This window comes from Microcebus murinus, chromosome 19 (assembly GCF_040939455.1).
Source record: "Microcebus murinus isolate Inina chromosome 19, M.murinus_Inina_mat1.0, whole genome shotgun sequence".
NCBI classification, from domain to species: Eukaryota; Metazoa; Chordata; class Mammalia; order Primates; family Cheirogaleidae; genus Microcebus; species Microcebus murinus.
This window is the reverse complement of record NC_134122.1, coordinates 15720392-15744230: the sequence shown is the minus strand read 5'-3', so window position 1 is coordinate 15744230 and position 23839 is coordinate 15720392. Positions and strand designations below refer to the sequence as shown.

The 23839-nt window shown below is 35.1% G+C and overlaps 1 protein-coding gene across 2 annotated transcripts in view; it reads right to left on the bottom strand.

Annotated features, from left to right (window-relative positions):
- Positions 1-3070, bottom strand: part of LOC105885301 (phospholipid-transporting ATPase ABCA3-like) — a 48608-nt gene extending 45538 nt beyond the window's left edge. For both annotated transcript variants that reach the window (XM_012790137.3, XM_012790138.3), the window contains exons 1-2: positions 1971-3070; positions 1600-1804 (exon numbers count right to left, since the gene is read on the bottom strand). In XM_012790137.3, the coding sequence (XP_012645591.2) occupies positions 1600-1761 (162 nt within the window). In that variant the 5' untranslated portion in view covers positions 1762-1804; positions 1971-3070. The remainder of the gene's footprint in view (positions 1-1599; positions 1805-1970) is intronic.
- Positions 3071-23839: the final 20769 nt, after the last annotated feature.

The following is a 23839-nucleotide window of genomic DNA, read 5'->3' as shown; positions in this document are numbered from 1 at the left end:
AACTAAAAATACATAGCAAAAAAATTAGCCAGGTGCGGTGATGCATGCCTGTAGTCCCAGCTACTCAGGAGGCTGAGGCAGGAGGATCGCTTGAGCCCAGGAGTTTGAGGTTGCACTGAGCTAGGCTGATGCCATGGCACTCTAGCCTGGGCAACAGAGTGAGACTCTGTCTCAAAAAACAAAAAAACAAAACAAAAAAAAAACAAAGGGAACAAGGAGAAGAAGGAAACAATAAAAAAAGTGGGAAAAAAATCAGGAGATGACTAGAAAGGAAGGTATAAAGGAGATAAAGCACTTTTTCTGGTTCATTGTATAGGTTGGATTGGAAAATGGCAGTACACACTTTTATGGTAAAACTATAGCATATTTTGCTATAAATTGTTTTATTTTCATGGTTAGCTTGTGTCTTTATGAAACAATAAACTACTTGAGAGATGAGTCACATTCTTATTAATGATTAATTAAATTATTAGTATCTACCATTAGGAAAGAAACTTGCCCCCACCCCAGTGGTTTCGCCTCGATGTACACCATACCTACTTTTCATATTTACCACTGTTCACCACCTTCAAAGTGTGCATATCCACACACCCCCAACACAAACACACAAAGGCACACTGACACACACAAACACACCAAAAGGAAGAAATTTTTAACCTGACTGAGCAGTTTTCTGGAACATACACGAGGCCACATTTTACTAGAGAACAAGGAGGTATGCACTCATATACATTTTACTCTTTGTTCTAATCCCCCACTGACAGAAATTGCATGGGTATAAATTTGGAGTGAATAAAAACAATGAACCTCCCTTAACCCTCCAATCTATGATGCGGTCTTCAAAGCACTTACACCTGTGAAGTTCAGGATTGGAAATTACTGGGCACTAGTATAGTGATCTTACACATAGCTTCTTTGGATAGGAATGCCAATAGGAGAACCAGGAGATAGGATTTAAACAAACTACACACTAAATCCCAGGATAGTGGCTGTATGATAGCAGGTGTTTGATAAAAATTTTAAAATAAACTGATAGAAACTTGAAGGGAAACTAAAAATGTTGGCAACAGTATCTCCTGAAGTACTATTAGAGCACCGGTCCCCAACCTTTGGGCATCAGGGACCGGTTTCACGGAATACAATTTTTCCACGGACATGGGGTGGAGGAGGTGGGGACTGGGGGTGGAGCTCAGGTAGGGATGCGTGGCCCTGTTTTCTTAACAGGCCATGGACGGGTACCAGGCCACAGCCCGGGGTTTGGGGACCACAGTATTAGAGGACACAACTAGGCAAGACTGGGTAGTATGAGACATATGTAAGAACATGTCTCAGTTTTGGGATGTCAGCATAAGTTGATGAGAAAATAAATGGGGAATTAGTCTGTGAGAGGTCTTTGTGTTGTTCCAAAGAAACTATTTTCTTTTAATTAAGAACAAGGGAGAAAAAGTTTCTACCATGAGACTTTTGCAATGTGTCTTCCACACTAATGAGAAAAGATAGTTTACTGACATAGCTAGGTTGATGAAAACATTAGACTAGGAATTTTCCATGGGGTATAAAAGGAAAATAAACTCTTGAGGAATTTCATCTAATGCTCACCATTAATAAGCAGGAGGAAATGAAGAAGATGATATAATCCCACAGTAGAGCAGAAAGCCAGTATGCAAAGACAGAGACCCCACTCAGAAACTGGATGCTCTTTGCTTTAGTGGCTCTCTCAGTCACTGTCAGGATACAAAATCCACTGACCAAAAGAGACATGCCAAACTGTAAATCCAGAGCCACCTGTCGCCCATCCTTTGTCCTACAGAGGGAGGAATAAAAGAAGATATATCAGAGAAATCAACAGATCAGAAAAGACAGATTTCTATCAATATATATTTTCTGTTATATATATGTGATCAAATAGGGTGGGAAGATTGTATTTAAAGTGTAAAACTCAATTATGATAAAAAAAAACAATTACATACTCTTTATCGTCTATACTGTCATCAGGGAGTGGCTGAGGTTTATTGGAGACTGTTATGGAAGCCTCCTCGCCAGCAAGAAACCTGAAAAGAACGTTGTCTACCACTGACAGGGAAATAGATGGTGAATGGAGTGCTTCATTGTTGAACAGAAAAGTTAATATTGTTCGATTTTCATACACCACCACGGAAAATGCAACAATACATATATTAATACAATCTTTACTTTTCCTCAAGTAACTCAGTAAGTCACCTAGGATGAAAAAAAATATTGGTCAGTTGCATCCACAATACAGATCACCTATAATATACGGCAGGGAAGAGGAATAAATAATTTTACTTCTCACCCCTTTCAATTTTCCTATAATGATTATTTCAAACATTTGGTTTTCTCCTCCAGCACTTTATTCCATCATTAAATTTCATGCTCTCTCACTTCATAGTCTATAACCTAAACTAGCACTTCATTGAGAAAACATAGACTCTCTCAACTTACTTATCTGTCTTAAACGGATTTATGACTATTTTCCACTTATGACTTTGATTTATTTTTACAGCAGACAAAACCTTTTGGAAAGCAGAAAAGCTGGATAAAAATATTTAAAAATAACCTCTATGAGAGTATTAGAGACCTAGGAAAGCAATCAAAATTTGGAGGCCAAGACCTTGAGAAGAATGGAAATGCATTGAGATGAGTCCAACATTCTATACCATTTTCTTTCAGGACTTTATAAATTCCTAAATGGTAGAGGTACCTTGGTAGTTTCTCCAGCTCTGAGGCCCCCAAAGGGATATATACGAGCAGTAATAGAGTATGAGTAAGAAATAGAACAATTCTTTATTCTTGACATTGGGTCTTGCTATGTTGCCCAGGCTGGAGTGCAGTGGCTATTCACAGATGCTGTCATGGTGCACTACAACCTCAAACTCCTGGACTCAAGCAATCCTCCCATCTCAGCTTTCTGAGGGGCTGGGACTACAGGCCCACACCACTACCCAGCTTAATAGACCAATTCTTATACAAATTTCAACGCAGCCTCAAATTACATCAATACATGATTGGATTTAGATCTCTCCTTAAGCTTGCTGTCTGCCAGAAGTGAAACCTCCTTTGCTTTTTTTTTTTTTTTTTTAAGGGGAGTTAATACAGTTGTATGAAACCTCCTTTGGAGAAGATAATTTCATGCAGAATCTTTATAATTTTCATACACAATATCTGGCATTGAATTAAAAAATTATCAAGTATACCAAGAAACAGAACTCAAGAGAAAGCACAGACAATAGAAACAGATCCACAGATGAGCTGGGTATTAGAGAATTTACCCGAGAACTGGAGTCCTTAGAAATAATAAAATGTTGATTTTAGAATTAAAAAACACATGAATTACAATTAATAATTTAATATATAACTCATAGTAGGTTGAACACAAATGAAGAATAGTAGATCAGGGAACTGGAAGACAAGTGATTAGAATGTCCAGTTAAAAACACAGAGAAAAAGAGGATGAAAAACAAGAGAGAAAACATAAATTGCCAATATTAGGAATAAAACAGAAAAAAATCACTACTCATCCTGTAGACATCAAAAGGAAAACAAAGGAATGCTATGAACACATGATAGTTAATTGTATGTGTCAACTTGACTGGGTTAAAAGATACCCTGATAGCTGGTAAAACGTTATTTTAGGGTGCGTCTTTGAGGGTATTTGCAGAAGAGATTAGCATTTGAATCAGTAGACTGAGTGAAGAAGATCTACCCTCATCAATGTGTGTGGCCATCATCCAATTAACTGAGGGCCCAAATGGGACAAAGAGGTGAAGGAAGGGCAATTTTCTTTCTCTCTTCTTGAGGGAAAATGAGCCATCCATTTCCTCCTTCCCTTAGACATCAACACTCCTGGTTCTCAGGCTTTTGGACTCTGGGCACCAGTGGTTTCCAGACTTTTGGAATGAAACTGAATTCCTGGCTCTCCTGGTTCTCCTGCTTGCAGACAGCACATTGTGGGACTTCACAGCCCCCATAATCATATGAGGCAATTCCCATAATGAATCTCCTTTTATAAATATTTCTATATACCCTATTGGTTCTGTTTCTCTGGAGAACTCTGACTATACAACACATAAATTTGATAACTTAGATGAAATGGACCATTTCTTCAAAACACAAACTGCAACAACTCACCCAATATGAAACAGGTCATTCAAATAACTGTAACTATTAAAAAAATGTAATTCTCAACTTTAAAAAGTTCTCAAAAAGATATCTCAAGGCCCAAATGTTTTCACTGGTGAATCCTATCAAATGTTTAAAGAAGAATAAGCACTAATTATACACAATATATTCTAGGAAACAGAAGAGGGAACATTTCTAATTCATTTTATGAAGCTCGTATTACCTGACAGAAAAACTATACAAAGATACTATAACAAAGAAAAACTATAGACCAATATCCTTCATTAATATAGATGTAAAATTCTTTAACAAGTAGAATTCAGCAATGTATAAAAAAATTATTCACCATTACTGACTGGGATCTATTTCAGGGATACATGGCTGCTTCAACATTCGAATATGTACAAATTTCACTTACTGTATTAAGAGGCTAACAAAGAAAGATCACAAAATTGTACAAATCTATGGAGAAAAATACTTTTGAGAAAGATCAACACCCATTCATAATAAAAACTCTGAGGAAAATAGGGATAAGGTAGAACTTCCTTAACTTTATAGAGAGCAGCTAAAAAAAATCCTTACAGTTAACATTGCACTTAGTAGAGAAGGACTGCACAGTTTTCCTCCCTAAAATTGGGAACAAGGAAAAATGTCTACTCTCACCACTCTGAATAACCTAGTGATGGAAATTGTATCCAGTGTTATAAAGCATACATAGGAAATAAAAGGCACAGAGATCCCAAAGAAAGAAATAAAACTGCTTTTATGTGCAGATAACATGACTGTCTACATAGAAAATTACACAAGGAACCAACAAGAAAAAATTCTGGAACTAACGAGTTCATCAAAGTTGTAGGATACAAGATGAACATGTAAGAATAAAAATTGCAATTTTATATACTAGAATAAGCATATGGACACTGAAATGTAAAGTATAATATTTATATTCACTCTATGTGAGCATAAATATGTAATATGTATATGTAAGTATAAATATGTAACATACATAAGTATAAATCAAACAAAATATATATAGGACTTGTATGCTGAAAACTACACAGCACTGATGAAAGAAATCAAAGAAGTCCTAAATAAAGGGTGGGACATAGAGTGCTCATGGATTGAAAGATTCAGGATAGTAAAGATGACAATTCTCCTCAAACTAATATATAGATTTAAATCCAGCTTGTAACAAATTCCAAGTTTTGTTAATCTACCAGCTTTCAAGGGTGGCACTGATAAAGGAATAGATACACAGATTAAGGAAATAGAGAACCTGAAAATAGACCCAAAGATGCCCAACTCATTTTTGAAAGGTACACAATGATTAAATGGATATCACCATTCAATAAATGGAGCAACTACTGCTGGAGCAATTAGACATCCATAGCTATAAATAAAAAACCAGATATAAACCATCCTCATATTGTCATCTAATCTTTGACAAAGCAGACAAAAATATACAGTGGGGTAAAGAATCCTTATTCAATAAATAGTGCTGGGAAAATTGCATAGCCACATGTATAAGGCTGAAACAGGATCCATGCCTCTTACCTCTCAACACAAATTAATTCACAATGGATAACAGACTTAAACCTAAGACATGAAACTATAAGAATTCTAGAAGAAAATGCTGGAAAAACTCTTAAAAGATATCAGCCTAGGCAAAAAATTTATGAAGAAGACCCCCAAAGCAATCATGGCAACAACAAAAATAAACAGATGGGACCTGATCAAATAAAAAAGATTCTGCCCAGCCAAGGACACAGTCAATAGAGCAAATAGACAACCTACATTATGGGAGAAAATATTTGCATGCTCATACATCTGATAAGAAGCTGATAAACAGAATCTACAAAGAACTCAAGAAAAACAGCAAGAAAAATCAAACAACTCCATTAAAAAGTGGGCAAAAGACATGAACAGAAACTTTTCAAAAGAAGATAGACTAATGGCCAGAATGAAAAAATGCTCAATGTCTCTATTCATCAAAGAAATGCCAATCAAAACCACAATGAGATATCACCTAACTCCAGTTAGAATGACTCTTATCAAAAAGTCCCAAAACAACACTTGTTGGCAAGGATGACGAGATAAAGATATACACTGTTGGTGGAACTGCAAACTAGTACAACCACTAATGGAAAGTAGTATAGTGATACCTTGAACAATGAAAAGTAGCACGACCATTTGATCCTGCAAATCCCACTACTAGGCATTGACTCAGAGGAAAAAAAGACATTTCATTAAAAAGACAATTATGCTCAAACGTTTACAGTGGCACAATTCACAATCGCAAAGATGTGAAATCAACCCAAATGCCCATGAATACATGAGTGGGTTAATAAAATGTAGTATGCGTATACCATGGAGCACTACTCAGCCGTACAAAATGGTGATCTAGTATCCTTTTTAACAACCTGGATGGAACTGGAGGCCATTCTTCTAAGTGAAGTATCGTAAGAATGGAAAAACAAACACCACATGTACTCAATACTAAATTGGAATCAATTGATCAACACTTCCATTCACATATGAAAGTAAAATTCAAAGAAAATCAAGTAGGTGGGAGAGGGGAGGAGGGCATAGGTAAATTTACACCTAACAGGTACCACACACACTAGCTGGGTTAAGGGTACACTTATAACTTCAACTGAAACTGTATAAAAGCAAATTATGTAACCAAAATGTATGTACCCCCATAAAATTCTAAACAAAATAAAATGAGAGAGAGAGAGAATGAATAAGTTCCTGTCTCTTCCTCTTCCCAACCTCATGACCTCATCTAAGCCCAATTACCTCCCAAAGACCCTGCCTCTAAATACCATTACATGGAGGGTTAGGACTCAATGCAACATGATTTTGGAGGGACACAAGCAGATGGAAGTGTTTTGTATCTTGAGTATATCCATGTCAATATCCTGTTTGTAATACGGTATTATAGTTCTGCAAGATGTTACCATTAGTACCTTGGATCTCTTACTGTTATTTTTCACAACTGTCTATCTAAAATTATTTGGAATGAAAATTTAATTTAAAAAAATCAAACTCAATGTTACTGGTTCTTACTCTCCTCAACATCTAAAGAAAAAATAATTTATTATGACAGAGAAACAAATCTCTTTAGTCCACTTCTGATAAATCTTTTGTACCTATCATTTTCCCTTCAGCTCTACTATTTTGTTTTAGGCCCTTCTTCTCTTTTGCCTAGACTATCACAATTGTAGTGCAGCTGACTTTTTTGACTCTAGTATCTTCTCTTTTCAAATTTTCTCCTATACTCAACTCCATTTGGTAAGGTTATATCTAATTTTATGCTTATTCTGTGCCAGGAATTGAGTTAGGTTAGTGACATAAAGGACGTTTTTGTCTTCCCACAATCTAGTTTGAGAGACAGATAAAAAATGTACATTTGAACTGAATTGTAATTCAATGTGATAAATTCTCCCAAAGAGGCATGCATCTAAATTATGAAAGAAAAGGAAATATTTAGTTCTGTTGGGGAAAGTACGTGGCATTTTATCAGTTATTGAGATAGAATACCTTTCTAAAGCTCAATATCCACTTATTTCATCACTTTGTGTAAAAAGTGGATAGCAATTTCCTCTGTGCTAATGCATATAGTACTTAAGGAAAAAATTATAGATGAGAAATTACCTAGAACCTTATTTTCTCATTGGGAAACATTTTCCTATAGTTTGGGAAAAAGAGCGAGCAAGTTCTAAAGCATTTCTTGCCCTTTTTTTTTTACCTTAAAAATAAGGTGGCCGGGCGCTGTGGCTCACACCTGTAATCCTAGCTCTCTGGGAGGCCGAGGCGGGCGGATTGCTCGAGGTCGGGAGTTCGAAACCAGCCTGAGCAAGAGCGAGACCCCGTCTCTACTATAAATAGAAAGAAACTAATTGGCCAACTAATATATATAGAAAAAATTAGCCGGGCATGGTGGCTCATGCCTGTAGTCCCAGCTACTTGGGAGGCTGAGGCAAAAGGATTGCTTGAGCCCAGGAGTTTGAGGTTGCTGTGAGCTAGGCTGACGCCACAGCACTCACTCTAGCCTGGGCAACAAAGCGAGACTCTGTCTCAAAAAAAAAAAAAAATAAGGTTTAAAAAGGCATACAATTTGGAATAGATAAGCCATATAAAATTAGTAGGATGCAATTATAAAAGGTTCTGTAGCTAGGATAATTAAAGCAAAACTTAAATTTAAAATGTAAGTTTCTTAAAGCAAACCTGACTGGCTGAGCCTAAAGAATATCTCTCTATGCTTAGAAAAGTTTTAGCAATGAACAGATAACATTTTATTGAAAATAGATATTGATCATGGGGCTTCTGTATTATTCTGTAATTTTAGTCATGTTATAATAAAGCATATTCAGTTAATAATTTTACATTTTTAAATTCATAAACGGAAGACTGCAATACAAAAATAATCATTTTATGATCAGGACACTTCCTTTATCCTCTTTCTTTATAGCGTGGACCTTGGTTAAAAAATGCTCATCTATTATTCTTGCAAGGGAGGAGAAACAGGGATAAATAATTATAATCAGCCAATCTATTATTTGTAGGTTGTTGAATCAAGATCATATTGATAAGAACAATCAACACTTCCAAATGTATTTTCATCCCTCACAACAAAACCTGAAGGAGAGAAAGAAAATAAAATCAGGCTTCCTACCCTTGCAGGCTCTTTGCTAACTTTAAGGAACATGGTCCATTAGGTGGCAGTTAAAGGAAAAAAATCCAGCATCTGGGAGGAAATAATTACACTTGAAAGACAGCAGACTTTATGTTCAGGGAGGTAATATGGCACATGAGTGGTAAGTTTTTAGATGCGAGGCAGATAAGGTTAAATTCAAGTCTCTGTATTTGCCATATGTCCGATTTGGGGAAAATTACTTGAATTCCTCAAATATCAATGCTCCTCATTTTACTGAGGGTAATAAAGTACCTACCAAATGGGATGAGTACTCAGATTAAGTGACAGGCAGGTAGTGGTTGGCAGGGCTTTTAAAAAAATGCTCAGTAAATGTAAACTATTATTATTACTGTCTTAAAAATAAATGTGTTTTTAGGAGCTACCCGACTAAGACTTCAGTATTCCTGTTTTAGATATGACCAGTCTAGAAGACTGAAGAATAGCTTGCAGGACATGGGACCACCGTTCCATGCATGAGATACACTACATTCTGGCCAGCACCTTTTAAACACTTCATTCTTAATTTTTCAGTAAAAGTATTTTGGCACTTTTGTTTTTGTTTTTTTTTTTACTTGTAAGGAACAATAAATGCCTTGTAGACAATCCACAGCCAAAGTGCCTACAGTAATAATTAACTTTGGAGACTAGTCGCTTTTAAAAGAGGCTATTCCTTGACTTTAATTTAATGGCTTCTAAGATACTGGTAACATGCAGGAAAAGAATGGAGCAGGTAGCCAAATACTATAGTTAAGATCCTTCTTTGAAAGTAACAAGCAGATCATCTCTAAGAGCAGCCTTTTTTTCTTTTTTTCCTAATGAGCCTTACCTTGCACATTATTAATTCTTTGCTTCTTCGACTTTAGAATACTCTCAAAGTGTTTAAAGAACAATGTAGCCAAAGCAGAATTTTCAGTAACAAAAATAGGCACAACGCTAGTACCATATTCACTTAACTCCATCTGCCTGGTACCGTGTTCACGTGAAAAGCTAGTAGAAGTAATGAGTAAGGCAGAGGAACATAAAAGTCCCAGTATCTGTAGCAAAACCAGTTTCCAGTTGCGCCAACTGAACAGCACCCTCTTTAGGAACATGGCATGGAACTGCTGGTTACAGAGAGAACACTAAAGAAAGAAGAGAGGAACATACCATTACAATAGTCATAAACAGGTCATTCATGTTGAAATTCATGCTTTGAAATTTTATGGTATGAACATATAAAAGTGTTATGGTATAAACACATAGTTTATGTAAATAAATACTTGGAACAGAACATAATCATTGTATGACAGTGCATAATAATACGATCCTTTGTATAAGGCAGAGGTCAACAAACTAAGGCCTGACTTTGTAAATAAAGTTTTATTGGAACACAGATATGCCCATTTATTTCTGTATTGCCATGGTTGTTTTTGTGCTCTAATGACAGAGTTGAGTAATTATGACAGAGACTAGACAGCCCACATGCCTTCAATATTTGTTATCTATTCACACAAGGTTTGCTGACCTTTGCTATTATTAAATAAAATGTTTAAGGCTTGGCTTTAGATATGACAAACAAAATCTCAAAAGGATGATTTTCCTCAGACTCCTGACAGCAAAGAAAATTGCTTCTTTCTTTGCAGAAGAAATATGTAATCAGAAGGAGAATGGAAGAAATATTTGGCAACTCAAAGAGACTTCCCATGCAGAAAAAATCATACTGAATAGGGAATGACCCCTTATGCAGTAACAATTTCTACTGCAAAAACTTAAAATATTTAAAAAGTATTGTGCACACTTTATTACTAAAAATCAGGTTCACCAGTACGCTTACTCTGGCTTCAATAAACCAACAAATTTTGGGGTTACTACTTTGGAAAAAATATATATATTCTGAGACAGGAAAAAAAAGAACTAAGAAATAACAATGGTAAAAGTAAACAGCTTATATCTTTATCTGGAACTCATCACATCTGCATTAGAAAATTAATTAGGTTGCGGTCCAGACTGCTTCCCATCTGGTTGACAAAATGTGCTTTTGCATTCCAACCAAGTATACACTGCGTTTTTTAGTAAACGTGCTCACCCCAGCATTAAACTTAACAGGAGGGCTTTGATTTTTGGAGGCAGAATCTGCGTTCTCAACATTTCTTGACACATTTATATTCTGACTTCCAATAGAGGCTTTGCTCATCTTGATGGGAAGCTGTACAGATTCTGTATCTCTGATTGACTCTTCCGTCTGGCTGACCCTATATTTAAAAAAATGTACAAAGCATTTTATTTCAACTTTATCCCAATATATCTTGTTTGGAGAACATGAGTTGCAACCCCCAACTCAGACGGCTCCTTGGTTTGCTCATTGGTTGGCAGGAACATTATTTGGAGGCAACATAGTTAACTATTATATTAATAGAACAATGGCTCCCAAATAGCCCCCATTGCCCTTACATTTCTTTTTTTTTTTTCCAAGTAATAACTTTATTGTAGTTTACAGCACAATTTTTACATATATTTTAGTGGTTTCGACAGTGTTACTTTTGAGCAGACTTTAAATGAATCCACAAAAAGTTAATATATTAAAAATAAAATATACACAGTAATACAACAAGCATCCAGATGTTCAGAATCGTGTAGACAGGGGTGAGCTGGTTGGTGTTGTCACTGGGTTCCTTGCCTATTTCAGAACTCACCAGCAAATACCAGTTCTTCTGTTCCTCATTCCCATATGACTCACCAAAATCAGAGTTCTAAACATGCACACAAAATAAATCCTTTTATAAAGCCATATCAGCACAAAATTTCAATTGATAAGCTCTTCATCAAACTGACAATCAATTGAAAACAGACAATATCAGCACCTGATCAAAGGCAAGCCTATTTCATTTATTAAAACACCAACAAGTGAGATTAACCAACAAAGCAACTAATATATTAATCTTAATATAAGACACTGAAGAAAAACCAAAAATAATGTATAAATACCACTCCATTGAGACAGGATATAACTCATGGACTATAGACACATGAGTCTCTACCTATCAAACAATACTTTAAATATTTTTCTCTATTAAAAAATAGTATATTGGGAGATACAGAGGAAAGGTAGAAATGTGAATTTATGTATCTAATTCCACAATTTAAAATAAATATCAAACTGATATATAAAGCTAAGTGACAATGACTTGGGCACCAAACAGGCAATACAACTATTCACTGTAATCCATGCTGCTCTTCAGGAGTTTTCAGCAGAGGGCCCACCCAACAATCCTATCATAATATGACAGCACACTCATCCACTGTCACAGAGACCCTAAAGAAAACATGGCAAAGGCATAGAGAAAAAGTTGGATCTTTTGAAAAAGTTAATGATATCAAAATACTTTCCATCACTGGTAAACCAAGCTAGGTCAAGTATATATCCCAAAGCAGCACTGAATTCAGAGTTAGAGGTTGGTAGAAAAGTCTGGAAAACTGCAGTTTTTAAAAATTGGCAATTTCTCCATGCTTAATAAAACTATCAGAAGAGGTATAATGTTTGTTCATTTGTGGAATGCTGACTGCTTGCTGCAAAAATTCACAACATGAATGAGGAACTACAGAGATGCATTTCAATGAAAGATTTTGTAAAAATTTACAAAAAAACTAAAGTTTCTATTTAAAAAATAACCATGTTATGCCAAGATGAAACATGGTAAAAAGCAGTGTAAGTTCTGTCCATGATTCTTTACACAGCGAATGGGAAAGTGAAACAATTTTTTTCTTAAAAAGGAAGCTTTGTTATTGCACTGACTTTTACAACCTGACCTAGTAATTTAGAAAAATCATGTAGTAAAATCTGTAAAATTAAAATACAAAATTCTGGTTTGTAAGCATCAGTTGGCCAAGCCTATCCAGAGTCTTTCATGATAGTGGAATGGAATGAAAATCGTCTATGGCCATACCACCCTGAACGCGCCCGATCTCGTCTGCCCTTACATTTCTATTGTGTGAAATCTGAAAGTTTGGTGAGTTTACAAAGGGAACTAAGACATGGTCCTTCCCCCCCAAGGTTTTTCTTTTCCTTATATACTGTTACCCACTTAAGGAAAACTTCTTCCATGGTAGTGACAGAGGCACCAAAGCTAGCAATGCCCAACTGTTCTTGTCCTTCTTCCAGAGCAGTAAACAGAGTTTCATATCTAAAAGTAGAAGAGGAAGAGAGAAAAAAGCTATCACCGCACTAGATAATTTTCATATTTATATCTTTTTATTCTAAATTCGATTTCCCCTCTGCAGTGAGGAAAATGTAGATCATTCTTCACTTTGATGCTTATTATAATTTTATGCCTCTGATAAATCAGACAGGTAGGACAAACAGAGAGAAAGAAACTACTACATTGCTATAAGAATTTATTTTCTGAATTTTGTACAAGGAACACATATTAATTTCATAAGTAAAAGAAAAAGTAGAAAATATGGGTGAATTCACTCTACTTAGTTCTTGGATACACATATTGTTGGTCTTCTAATACAATTATCAGTAGACTCTATGTGTTAGTAACTCTAACTAGTTGACATGAGTTACCTTATCACACACATATATGCTATGGTTCTTATTACTCAGTAAATCGAAAAAAAATAATATTCAACAGGAAAAAAAGACGCTTAAAAATAGAAAAGAGAGTAAGTGCAGCAGTAAAACTTGAAGTTTAGAGAGAACAATGTGCTTAAATATCTAGAGAACGCCATAGAAGTAGAGCCATACGTAATGCGGAGACATCAAGTCTTTTAAAGAACAGTTTTCAGGGGAATATCTTATAGTGTTCAAAAGATTATTTTTGTCAGAAGCCTCCAGTTCTGCAAATCATCTCTATCACATTCCCAACAAAGTGCAATTGAACCTATCTCCGCACACTCTCAGCACTAGGGAAACTAAAAATTGCCTCTTTCAGAATATTTGCCAACATTTTCTCCATATTCAATCTTAAATTCTATCTAGTACTGCACAGTAGCTCTAATCTTACACTTTGAGGTTATGTAGAACAGGTGTAATCTCCCTACCTGACAGCCTTTGATAGGTTTTATGGCCATTTCCTCTATGTGTTTTCATTTTCAAAGCATGGTTTTTCAACTAGACTTCACCCATATCTTCTTTTTCTTTTACTTTAGTCATGAAATTAATGTGTGCAATATACAAAATTCATAAATATATAAAGAAAATAAAAATTATCACAATGCTATCCCCCAATGTTATTAGATAACAAATGTTATCTAATTAGATAACCAATGTTAATACGCTGATATTTTGTCATAATTATTTATTTTTGTTTCCTTTGACTTTACACAATATATGACAAAATTAAATTTTGTGCTGCTTTAAAATGCATTAACATAGCAAAAAGTAGTGATAAACCAAATATCCAGCAACAGTTTAATGGATAATGGTATGAATATCTTATAGAATAAGATCTAATTAAAACGTAGTATAAACTTCTCCACATTCATTTTATAAATGAAGAAATCCTACAGGTTCTAACACAGAATGTTGACCAAGAAATGCTGAGTAAATAAAGCAAGGTTCAGTACATTATTATGGTAGGATCCCATTTTTGAAAAACTATAATAACTATTGTACACATGTCAATATATGTATGTAATGTTCATGAAAAATACACAAACTCTTCTCAGAGATTATTTCTATAGAGTGATCATGTGAGACTTTCACACTTTCTACTCTATATACTCCAGAAATAAATAAGCTCTATAATTTTGTCATCATGCAACCACATATAGATTAGCCAACTCTAGGTTCCTTAGTAATAATCAGTAAACAAAACCAAATAATAATAAATAAATAATAAAACAAATTTTATAAGCTAGCCTTATTATGAAGTCATATTATGAATCTGACCAGAGTATACCTGTTTTTCTAATTATATAAGTTTATGTATCTGTAATACACCTGTTTTTCTAATCATATAGGTTTTATATTATGTTATATATAATATATATTTAATACATATAAATATTATTTAGGTAATATATATTATCTTTGGGGGGGGGAATATAAAAAGGAAAAGAAAAAATATCTGACTACCCCAAGTGTATCCCTGTTAACATATTTAATGTAGTTCCTTCTATCCATTATATATATTTTTAGATCATTAGATTTTTTTATTTTATTTTATTTTTGGAGACAGAGTCTTATTCTATTGCCTTGGTAAAGTATAGTGGCATTATCATAGCTCACAGCAACCTCACACCCCTGGGCTCAAGCAATCCTTGTGCCTCAGCCTCCAGAGTAGCTGCGACTACAGGTGCATGCCACCACATCCAGCTAATTTCTCTATTTTTTTTATAGAGATGGGGTTGGTATCACTCTCGCTCAGGCTGGTCATTAGATTTTTAATTTTACTTATTTTCTAAGGTACAGCATGTATAGAGTACACTAATTACAAATGAATTTTTACATATGAACATACCCGGATAACACCTAGATGAGAACATTTCCAACATCCCACGGGCGATGTCCTTTCAGCATGTCCCTTCCCAGTCAATAACCTCATCTGTGTGCGCGTGCACACACACAGGTACGGTAACAGTTATTTTAGGATTCTACAATTAAAGACTGTTTTTGCCTTTTATTGAACTTCATATAAATGGCATCTTATGGTCTTTACTTTTGTGCCCACCACAATGTCTGTGAGATTTCTTCCTGTTGTTGAATATCCCACCAGAGTTTGTTCTTTTTTTTTTTTTTATTGCTGAGTAATATTCACCCATATTCCTACTAATGGATGTTTTGGTTGGTTTTGTGTTTGGAGCTATTATGAATAAAGTGGCTGTGAATATAAACATTCTTTTATGTGTCTTTTGATGGACGTGTGTCTGCTAGGTATATGCAAGGAGTAAAATTACTGGGTCATAGGATAAGAACATATCTGGTTTAGTGAAAATGACCAAATATTTTACCAAGTAGTTTTACCAATTTCCACATTCACATGCTACATTCTGCCTTTTTAGTTTTTGCCATTCTGGTGGGTGTGTAGTGGTCATGTAATGTTTTCTTATTCTTTGTAATTTTGCTCACATTTCTGGGAAGAATTTTTGACATAGTCTTCTCTTTAATTAATTCTATTATTTTCTGCCATAATTATTTGCTCAGTTTTTTGTTAGCCAATCAAAAATTTTATCTCATTTTTCCTCTTGAAAACTGCTTGATCCAGATTCAGTGTCCTCTTTAATTTGATTGAGATTTTTTTTTTTTTTTTTTGAGACAGAGTCTCGCTTGTTGCCCAGGCTAGAGTGAATGCCGTGGCGCCAGCCTAGCTCACAGCAACCTCAAACTCCTGGGCTCAAGCAATCCTGCTGCCTCAGCCTCCCGAGTAGCTGGGACTACAGGCATGCGCCACCATGCCCGGCTAATTTTATATATATATTAGTTGGCCAATTAATTTCTTTCTATTTATAGTAGAGACGGGGTCTCGCTCTTGCTCAGGCTGGTTTCGAACTCCTGACCTCGAGCAATCCGCCCGCCTCAGCCTCCCAGAGTGCTAGGATTATAGGCGTGAGCCACCGCGCCCGGCTTGATTGAGATTTTAAAGCAGAGAGTTTCAAAAGTTTTCTATTTTTACAGTAAATTTATTTTCAGGGTTGACATTTATTATGATTTCTCAGTGTGGTACTATTCTTCCAAAATGTGGTATCTTTTCTATAGTCCATTTGTTTTCTCCCATCCTGATGACAATATACAAATTTGTCCAGGACTGACTTCTAATCACATAGAACTTTAAGAGGAAATTCTAAGATCGAGGTGTGATTCTACCTGATTCAATGATTTCTCTTCTAAGTTCTCATTCTAGTGTTTCTTTCCCTCCCATAATCAACTCTGAGATCATTGGTTCCAATTTGTGATGTTTAAAATTAAAATGAGATTGACATTTCTCCAGTTTTCTAACATCGTGATATAGATGGAAAAGCATAGGTTGTGGAGATACATGGGCCTATGTTTGATTTCAGCCCATGTCACTAATTACTATCTGATTTAATCTTTTCATTTGATTTACAATTGAGTTAATGTTACTATTTGATTTGATCTAATCTTACAAATCATATCATTTATAAAAAGATAAAGTAAGTACACATTTTATATTCTCATTTAACATTTATTCCTTTACAATCACTTTATAGTGGTGTGAGAGGCTCATATGTACTTTATGACAGCTGGTTTGAATCTGGGGATACCAAAGCAAGTAATTACTTGTATATGGCCATAAGATGAAAATACTATACTGTGAAAGTCACTGATGAATATGCTTTGTTCCCATCTCCTATTTTTAGGGTGGTTATCCCAGGAAGAGTTATTCTTCCTTGTGACTACCTTTGAGGAATAATTTGGATAACTAGCGCATTCAAACTGCCTTTTCCTCTGGGTTCTTGTCATCCTGACTCCAAGAGCCACCATCTAAGCCATCTCATTTTTTTCCTCTCATTATCTTAATATTTCCCTTCATTCACGAGGAGTAATTTTTACTTTTCCAACAACATACCATCAGTTATCACCAATTAACACCAACCAGCAAACTGCAGCCATTAGGTAGCATCTCTCTTTAGTGTAGGACTTTTATCTTATTAAATAAACTCTACTTGCTAAGCCTGAAGAAACTAGGGAAAGTAACAATGATTTCTGATTATCTGAAAATCATCTATTTAGCACTCTCTGGATCCATACCTGTGCATATACTCTTTGGGTAGAAGAAATGATAATTCAGTTCCAACATTGTTCTCCAAAGTGGCTGTTGGTGTATAATAATGAATCAATCTTGAGATTTCTCCAACATCACAGTTAGGTGCCTTCACTATGATTATATGGTATCCCACACCTGAGAAAATCCATTTAGAGAAACAAATAAAACAATTTCACACTTCCCATACTCCTGTGAGACCATACTAAACTTTCCATGGCTTGGTGAGTAAGAAGAAGATAGGGCATGTCACAAATCATCTGAGAACCTAATAAATATTTCTTTTACAATCTCATTATTTTTTTAGGGACTGATAATGGTCCGGATTATATAATAAGATACAGTGAAGATAGTATGGAAAGCCTCTGTTATCTGCCTTCTCATCCTATTGACATTGAAATCTGAGAAAATGAGATTAATATTCATTAAACAGATATTTATTGGGTGCCTATTATAATATATTCCAGGGAGTAAATAAGTCAGATAAAAATTCTATCCTTAAGAGATCTGAGAAACCTTCCTAAAGCACTTTGTGTTTACACTAGGTACACTTCACTGGCCTTCCTGAAAGTAGGGGTAGTATAGGGCAGCAGAGAAAATTCACTCTAGAGTACTCCAGGACTTTGTGGAAAACACTGAAGTAGCATTTTATTCACAACATCAACCATAAGATAAAAATTACAAAACATGCAAAGAAATGAAAATATAACCCTGCTCAGAACAGGAAGCTAATTATATTTGGGCCAAATACAAAGCAGTGCTGGGGACAAGAAAGCTGTGGGAAACAGAGGCAGGGGACTTTTCCTACTGTGGGATCACACATAGATAAAGTCTTTAAAACAACCATCTTATCTTAATGATTCACAAAGATCTAAAGGAAGACATGGAAAATTCAGGAAAACAATGTATGAACTAAATGAGATTATCAATAAAGAGACAGAAAGTATAAAAAAGAACCAAAAAGGCATACAAGTACAAAATGGAGCTAAAAAGTACAAAAACTGAAATAAAAAATACACTAGAGGTGTTTAAAAGCAGAGATGAGCAAGTAAAAGAAAGTAACAGTGAACTTGAAGATGGGGCAATTGAAATTATATACACTGAGGAACAGAAAAAAATAATGAAGAAAAGTGATCAGCGTCTAAAGGACCTGAGGGACAACAAGAAGACCAACATACATATAGTGGGATTCAGATGGTGAAGAGAGTGAGAAAATGGCAGGAAGAATATTTGAAGAAATACCAGCTTAAAACTCTCCAAGTTTGATAAAAGACATGAATCTAAACACCCCAAAAGCTCCATGAACTCCATGTACAATAAAATCAAAGAGACTCACACCAAGGCACATTATAATCAAATTGTCAAAAGGCAAACAAAAAGACAGTATCTTGAAAGAAGCAAGAAAAAAGCAACATGTCACATACCAGGGATCTGAAATAAGATTACTAGTTAATTTCTCATTAGAAATCTTGAAGGCCAGAAGGTAATGGGTTGATACATTCAATGTGCTGAAACAAAAAACTATCTGGGTAATATTAGCAAGATGGAGAAATGGGAGGCCCTGGACCCTCCTTCTCCCCTACAAACACAAACTTAACAACAATTGAGTGCAGATTTCCTTTGTGAGAAATCCAGGAACTAGACAATAGGCCCTTGTACTCAGGTAAATACAAAACTAGCCATATTGAAACTGGTTGAAAAACTCAAGATACTGTCTTGCCATAATCTCTACCTTAGCATATCATCATACAATCAGGACAAAATTCACAGCTCCCAGCTTCTCCCTGGAGAGGGAAACAAGTGCACCATTCATCCAGTGCCCCAATTTTCTAGGAATCAAGCAGAGAATTGGCTTCTGCCTGCCTTGGAGTGCTGCAAAGACATGACATACTTTACCCGCCTGGGGCCAGTGAGAACAGAGGCAGTGATCTGGGCTGACAGTCATCCTAGCAACTCCTCCAACCCCTGCCCTGCCCCAGCTTACCACAGAGCTTGTTGAAATATAGCCCCTAGTTTCTCTCTTGGGAGGAAAAGAGGTGCACAGTATATCAAACACCCCAACTTTTATGGGGGTTACGAATAAGACTGACTTATGTTTAGCCTATCTTATATCACTAGCAAGACATAAGATACAGCTACCTGAAGCCAATGACAGCAGCGATGGTGGTTTAGGCTGTCAATTGTCATAGTGACTTGCACCAACTCAGCACAGAGTGAGTGTATGGAAAACCCTAGTTCCGAGCTTATACCCGGAGAGGAAAAGAGTTAACCCAGTGCATTTGATAGCTCAATTTATCTGGTACTGCTTGAGGAATTGGCTACAATCTCACTTGTCTCAGAATGTTGATAGGACCCTGCATACTCTAGATGCTTTGGAGCTACTAAAAACAAAGAAAACAGGTTGGGCTAGCATGAAAGTTTAGAGGCTCCCAGAATCTCAGTCCAGGATGTTTGGGAAGGGTCTACTCCAGTAAAAGGCCACTCTATGAAGAAAGAAAGAGATGGCTATTTTGTTTAATGAACACACACAAACATTATGATCTAAGGAAAATGGAAAAATGGGAAAACATTTTCCAAATAAAGGAACAATATAAATCATCATAACTGAGCCTAATAAAATGGAGAGATTGAATTTACCTGACAGAGAATTTAAAATAACTCATAAAGATACTCCCTGAGGTCAAGAGAAAAATAAATGAATAAAGTGAGAATTTCAACAAAGAGACAGAAAAATTGTAAAAGTACCAAGCAGAAACAATGGAGTTAAAAATACAATAACTGAACTGAAAAATTCACTAGGTGGGTTTAAGAGTGGACTACATCAAAGAGTAGAAAGAATCAGCAGACTCAAACTCAAGGCATTGGATATGGAGCAAGTGAAAATCTCAAATATGCTGACTGATCTAAATATTACAAGCATTTTGGAGAATCTTTTACTAGAACACAAACACAATCTTTAACCAATACTCCAATACTAAGTACCAAAATACTCTACTATTAAGTATTTTTATCCAAGATAAATTTTTATCTCTCGAGAGACTTTTATAACCAGAAACAAAAAAAATATGGTATATCATTCATTTATATGACACTCAAAAATAGGCAAACTAATATAACGGAATAAAATCAGAAAGTAATTTCCTCTAGGAGAGATGAACTGATGATGGAAAGAGGTTCAAAGAAACTTTCTAAAGTCATGGAACTATTTCTTGTAGTCAAATAAGTACATAAAATTGTAAAAACTCATTGAATTGAACATATAAGATCTACCTATTTCATGGTATATGTTATACTTCAACTTAAAAAAATTCTTCCTTGATAAGAGCATTTCTTCTACAGAGATGGATCATGGACAAGTTGAAAATATGCTATATATTTTATTAATGTTTAAGAAAAAGTATGGAAAGAAATAAGAAACATTGAAGATGAGGTGTTAAAGTTTTATTTAGGGGGTCAAAGTAGACTAATGTATAGGTAATTCTAAATAATGACCTAAAAAAGGTAAGGAAGTTATTAGGACACATCTGATATCTTCAATGTTTAGAAAAAATTCTTCTTCAGATTGCAATAAATTATTCTGCTCAATATAAAAGCAATTTAATACCAGTTTGGAAAAAAGAAACAAGAAGCACAGATATATAGTTCCCTGTACTTCCCCTATAATCCATTAATTCATCAATTTACTTATTTATTCATCATCCATTATCTATCTATCTCTCTATCTCTAATTTTTTTGAAGGCACAAATGCATTCAAACAAATTACAATTTCAGTAGAAGTCATATAGAAAAAATGAACATGAATTCTGGATAATATATTAAACATTTAGGTGAGAAATAATTTTGAATTTTGAAGAAAATATGACCATTATTTCAAAGAGTTCACAGTTGAACCCTAATTAACAGAACAGAGGGAATCATTGAATTTTTGGTGGATAGAAACAAAAACAATAAAATTTATGTTAGACGAATATTATTAAGGAATCAATATCCTAAGAATGAGCAAGGGAGACAGACCATATATTTTTTTCAGGAAAATTGAAGAGCCACAGCATTTGAGGGATCCCTTGACAAGGATGGCTATGCGATCACCCAGGATATCAGCTTCATCCATGTGGTGGGTGGTAAGTAAGAGGGCACGATCCTGTTTATACTGCTGAAGGAGATTCCAGGTGACCCTCCTTGAGGCTGGGTCCATTCCAGATGTTGGCTCGTCAAGTATCACTACCTAAAGACCAGAAGAACTCCATGACCATTGTTATATATATATACCATGTACTGGCGCCACGAGTGTCTCACCAGTTTCTACTTGTTCAACTAAGCTAAAATAATACATTTAGGAAAAACTGAATTAGGAATGCTGAAATGATTCCAAACCTGTGACCATGTTGTATCAATGAGGTTAATAATGTGAATCAGATTTTCATTTAGGAGCTTCCTTTTAGAATGTTAAATCTAGATCAGCTCTCAAATTTGTGTCAGCTGATTATTTTCGATCAGTTGCAATGTGCAGGGGAATCTATATCTATCTATCTATCTATCTATCTATCTATCTATCTATCTATCTATCTATCAATCATCTACAATCTTACCTTAGAGTCCCCTATAAGTGATATAATGATGGAGAGTTTGCGCTTCATTCCCCCACTCAGTGCCTTTGACAATGCATTCTGCTTTTCCAGCATGTTAAAAGCAGACAGCATGCTGTAAGTTTCCTTACGTCTTGTCTTTCTATGTGCTCCTTTTATCTAGAAAGAAGAGACAGTTTACATGTTGCTTCTGACTTTATTCTTAGAAATATTTTACAGCAGCTCTTTTTTTTCCCTTGATTGTCAAATTTTCCTGTTTATTCTTCCATTTTTGGGGAAAATGGGGTGGGGAAAAAGGTAGGAAATACCTACATCAAAATGAAAAACATTTCTTGTAAGAACAACAAAGGACTTGTAATTGAGTTGCTCCCACCTTTTGGCTATTGTGAATAGCCAAACATTGGTGCACATCAGCTCTTTTCTTACATCATCCATGTAATAGTGTATTCCCTTTGCTTCTCTTTATGTTTAAAGAAGAATTCATGAAAATCAAATTTTGAACTTTATAAGAATAGGGATATCAATAGTTAGTCATCTACTTGAAGTACATGATAAAAGGAAAGTGTCTTTGGCTCACCACACCATAGAAATGCAGGTGTTCTGCTACTGTCAAGTAACTAAACAACAGATCCTGCTGGGGACATATGCCCAAAGATCTCCTAATCTGGACCATCTGCTTTGAGATGTCCTTTCCATTAACATAGGCCTTTCCACTGGTAGGAGGATAGAGACCTAGAATCAAACAGAAGACATAACAGAACTTGGAGTATGTGTGAGAACATAACAACAAACTGCTTGTTAGTACTTCCGGAGTTTGAAATCTACATATGGATTACTCATTAGCATTAGCAGTAACTCACAGAGAAAAAAATTCTAAAAAATACGGGTTATTTTCAAGGAATGAAATCAGAAATAAATTATTTTGTATTTTTCTGTTTAACTGTATTTTCTAATTTTCAATGAATATGAATGAGTGCAAATGGCGCGGGTAACAAAAACACAAGAGAGTGTTAGAACATTCCAGCATTGCCATCAACCATTTGAAATCCATGAATCATGTTATAAGCTTTGCACGACCTTAGACTGTGGGAGAACCTTTTAAAACCCGAATATACAGATAATAAAACTGTTATGTTTGAAGAATTTAAATTTTATTTGGAGGAGATACACAGTAACTTAGAACAATTTTTAAATACTTACAAAATATCTATCGATAGCTGTGAAATGGGGAAAATATCACTTTAAACCTGAATTCTATTTTACAAACACACAACTAAGAGGATAAATGTGTTCAGATATGTCCATTCCAATGAGAGTGACCATATGCCCCAAATTACCCATTGTCCAGCAGTCCAATTCATTTTCACATATATTTTAGAATGTTTATATTTAATAAATTATTCTAATTTCAATTGATTTAAAATGAGACTCTTTGGCTGTTAACCCGTGTGACTTCTCACTATTGTCATGGACCTTTTCTTCATGATGTTACTACTTTGAACCTTCTCTTTTTCCTCTTGGTCATTCTAGCTAAAGGTCTGCCAATTTTATTAATCATTCAAATAACCAATTTTAGGGTTAATTAATTTTCTTTAATGTTTTTAATATTCTCTATTTCATTAATTTCTATTTTAATTTTTACTGCTTCCTTCCCTCTAATTGCTTTGGGTTTATAATTTTTTAAGGGTCTTAAGGTAGAAAGTTATAT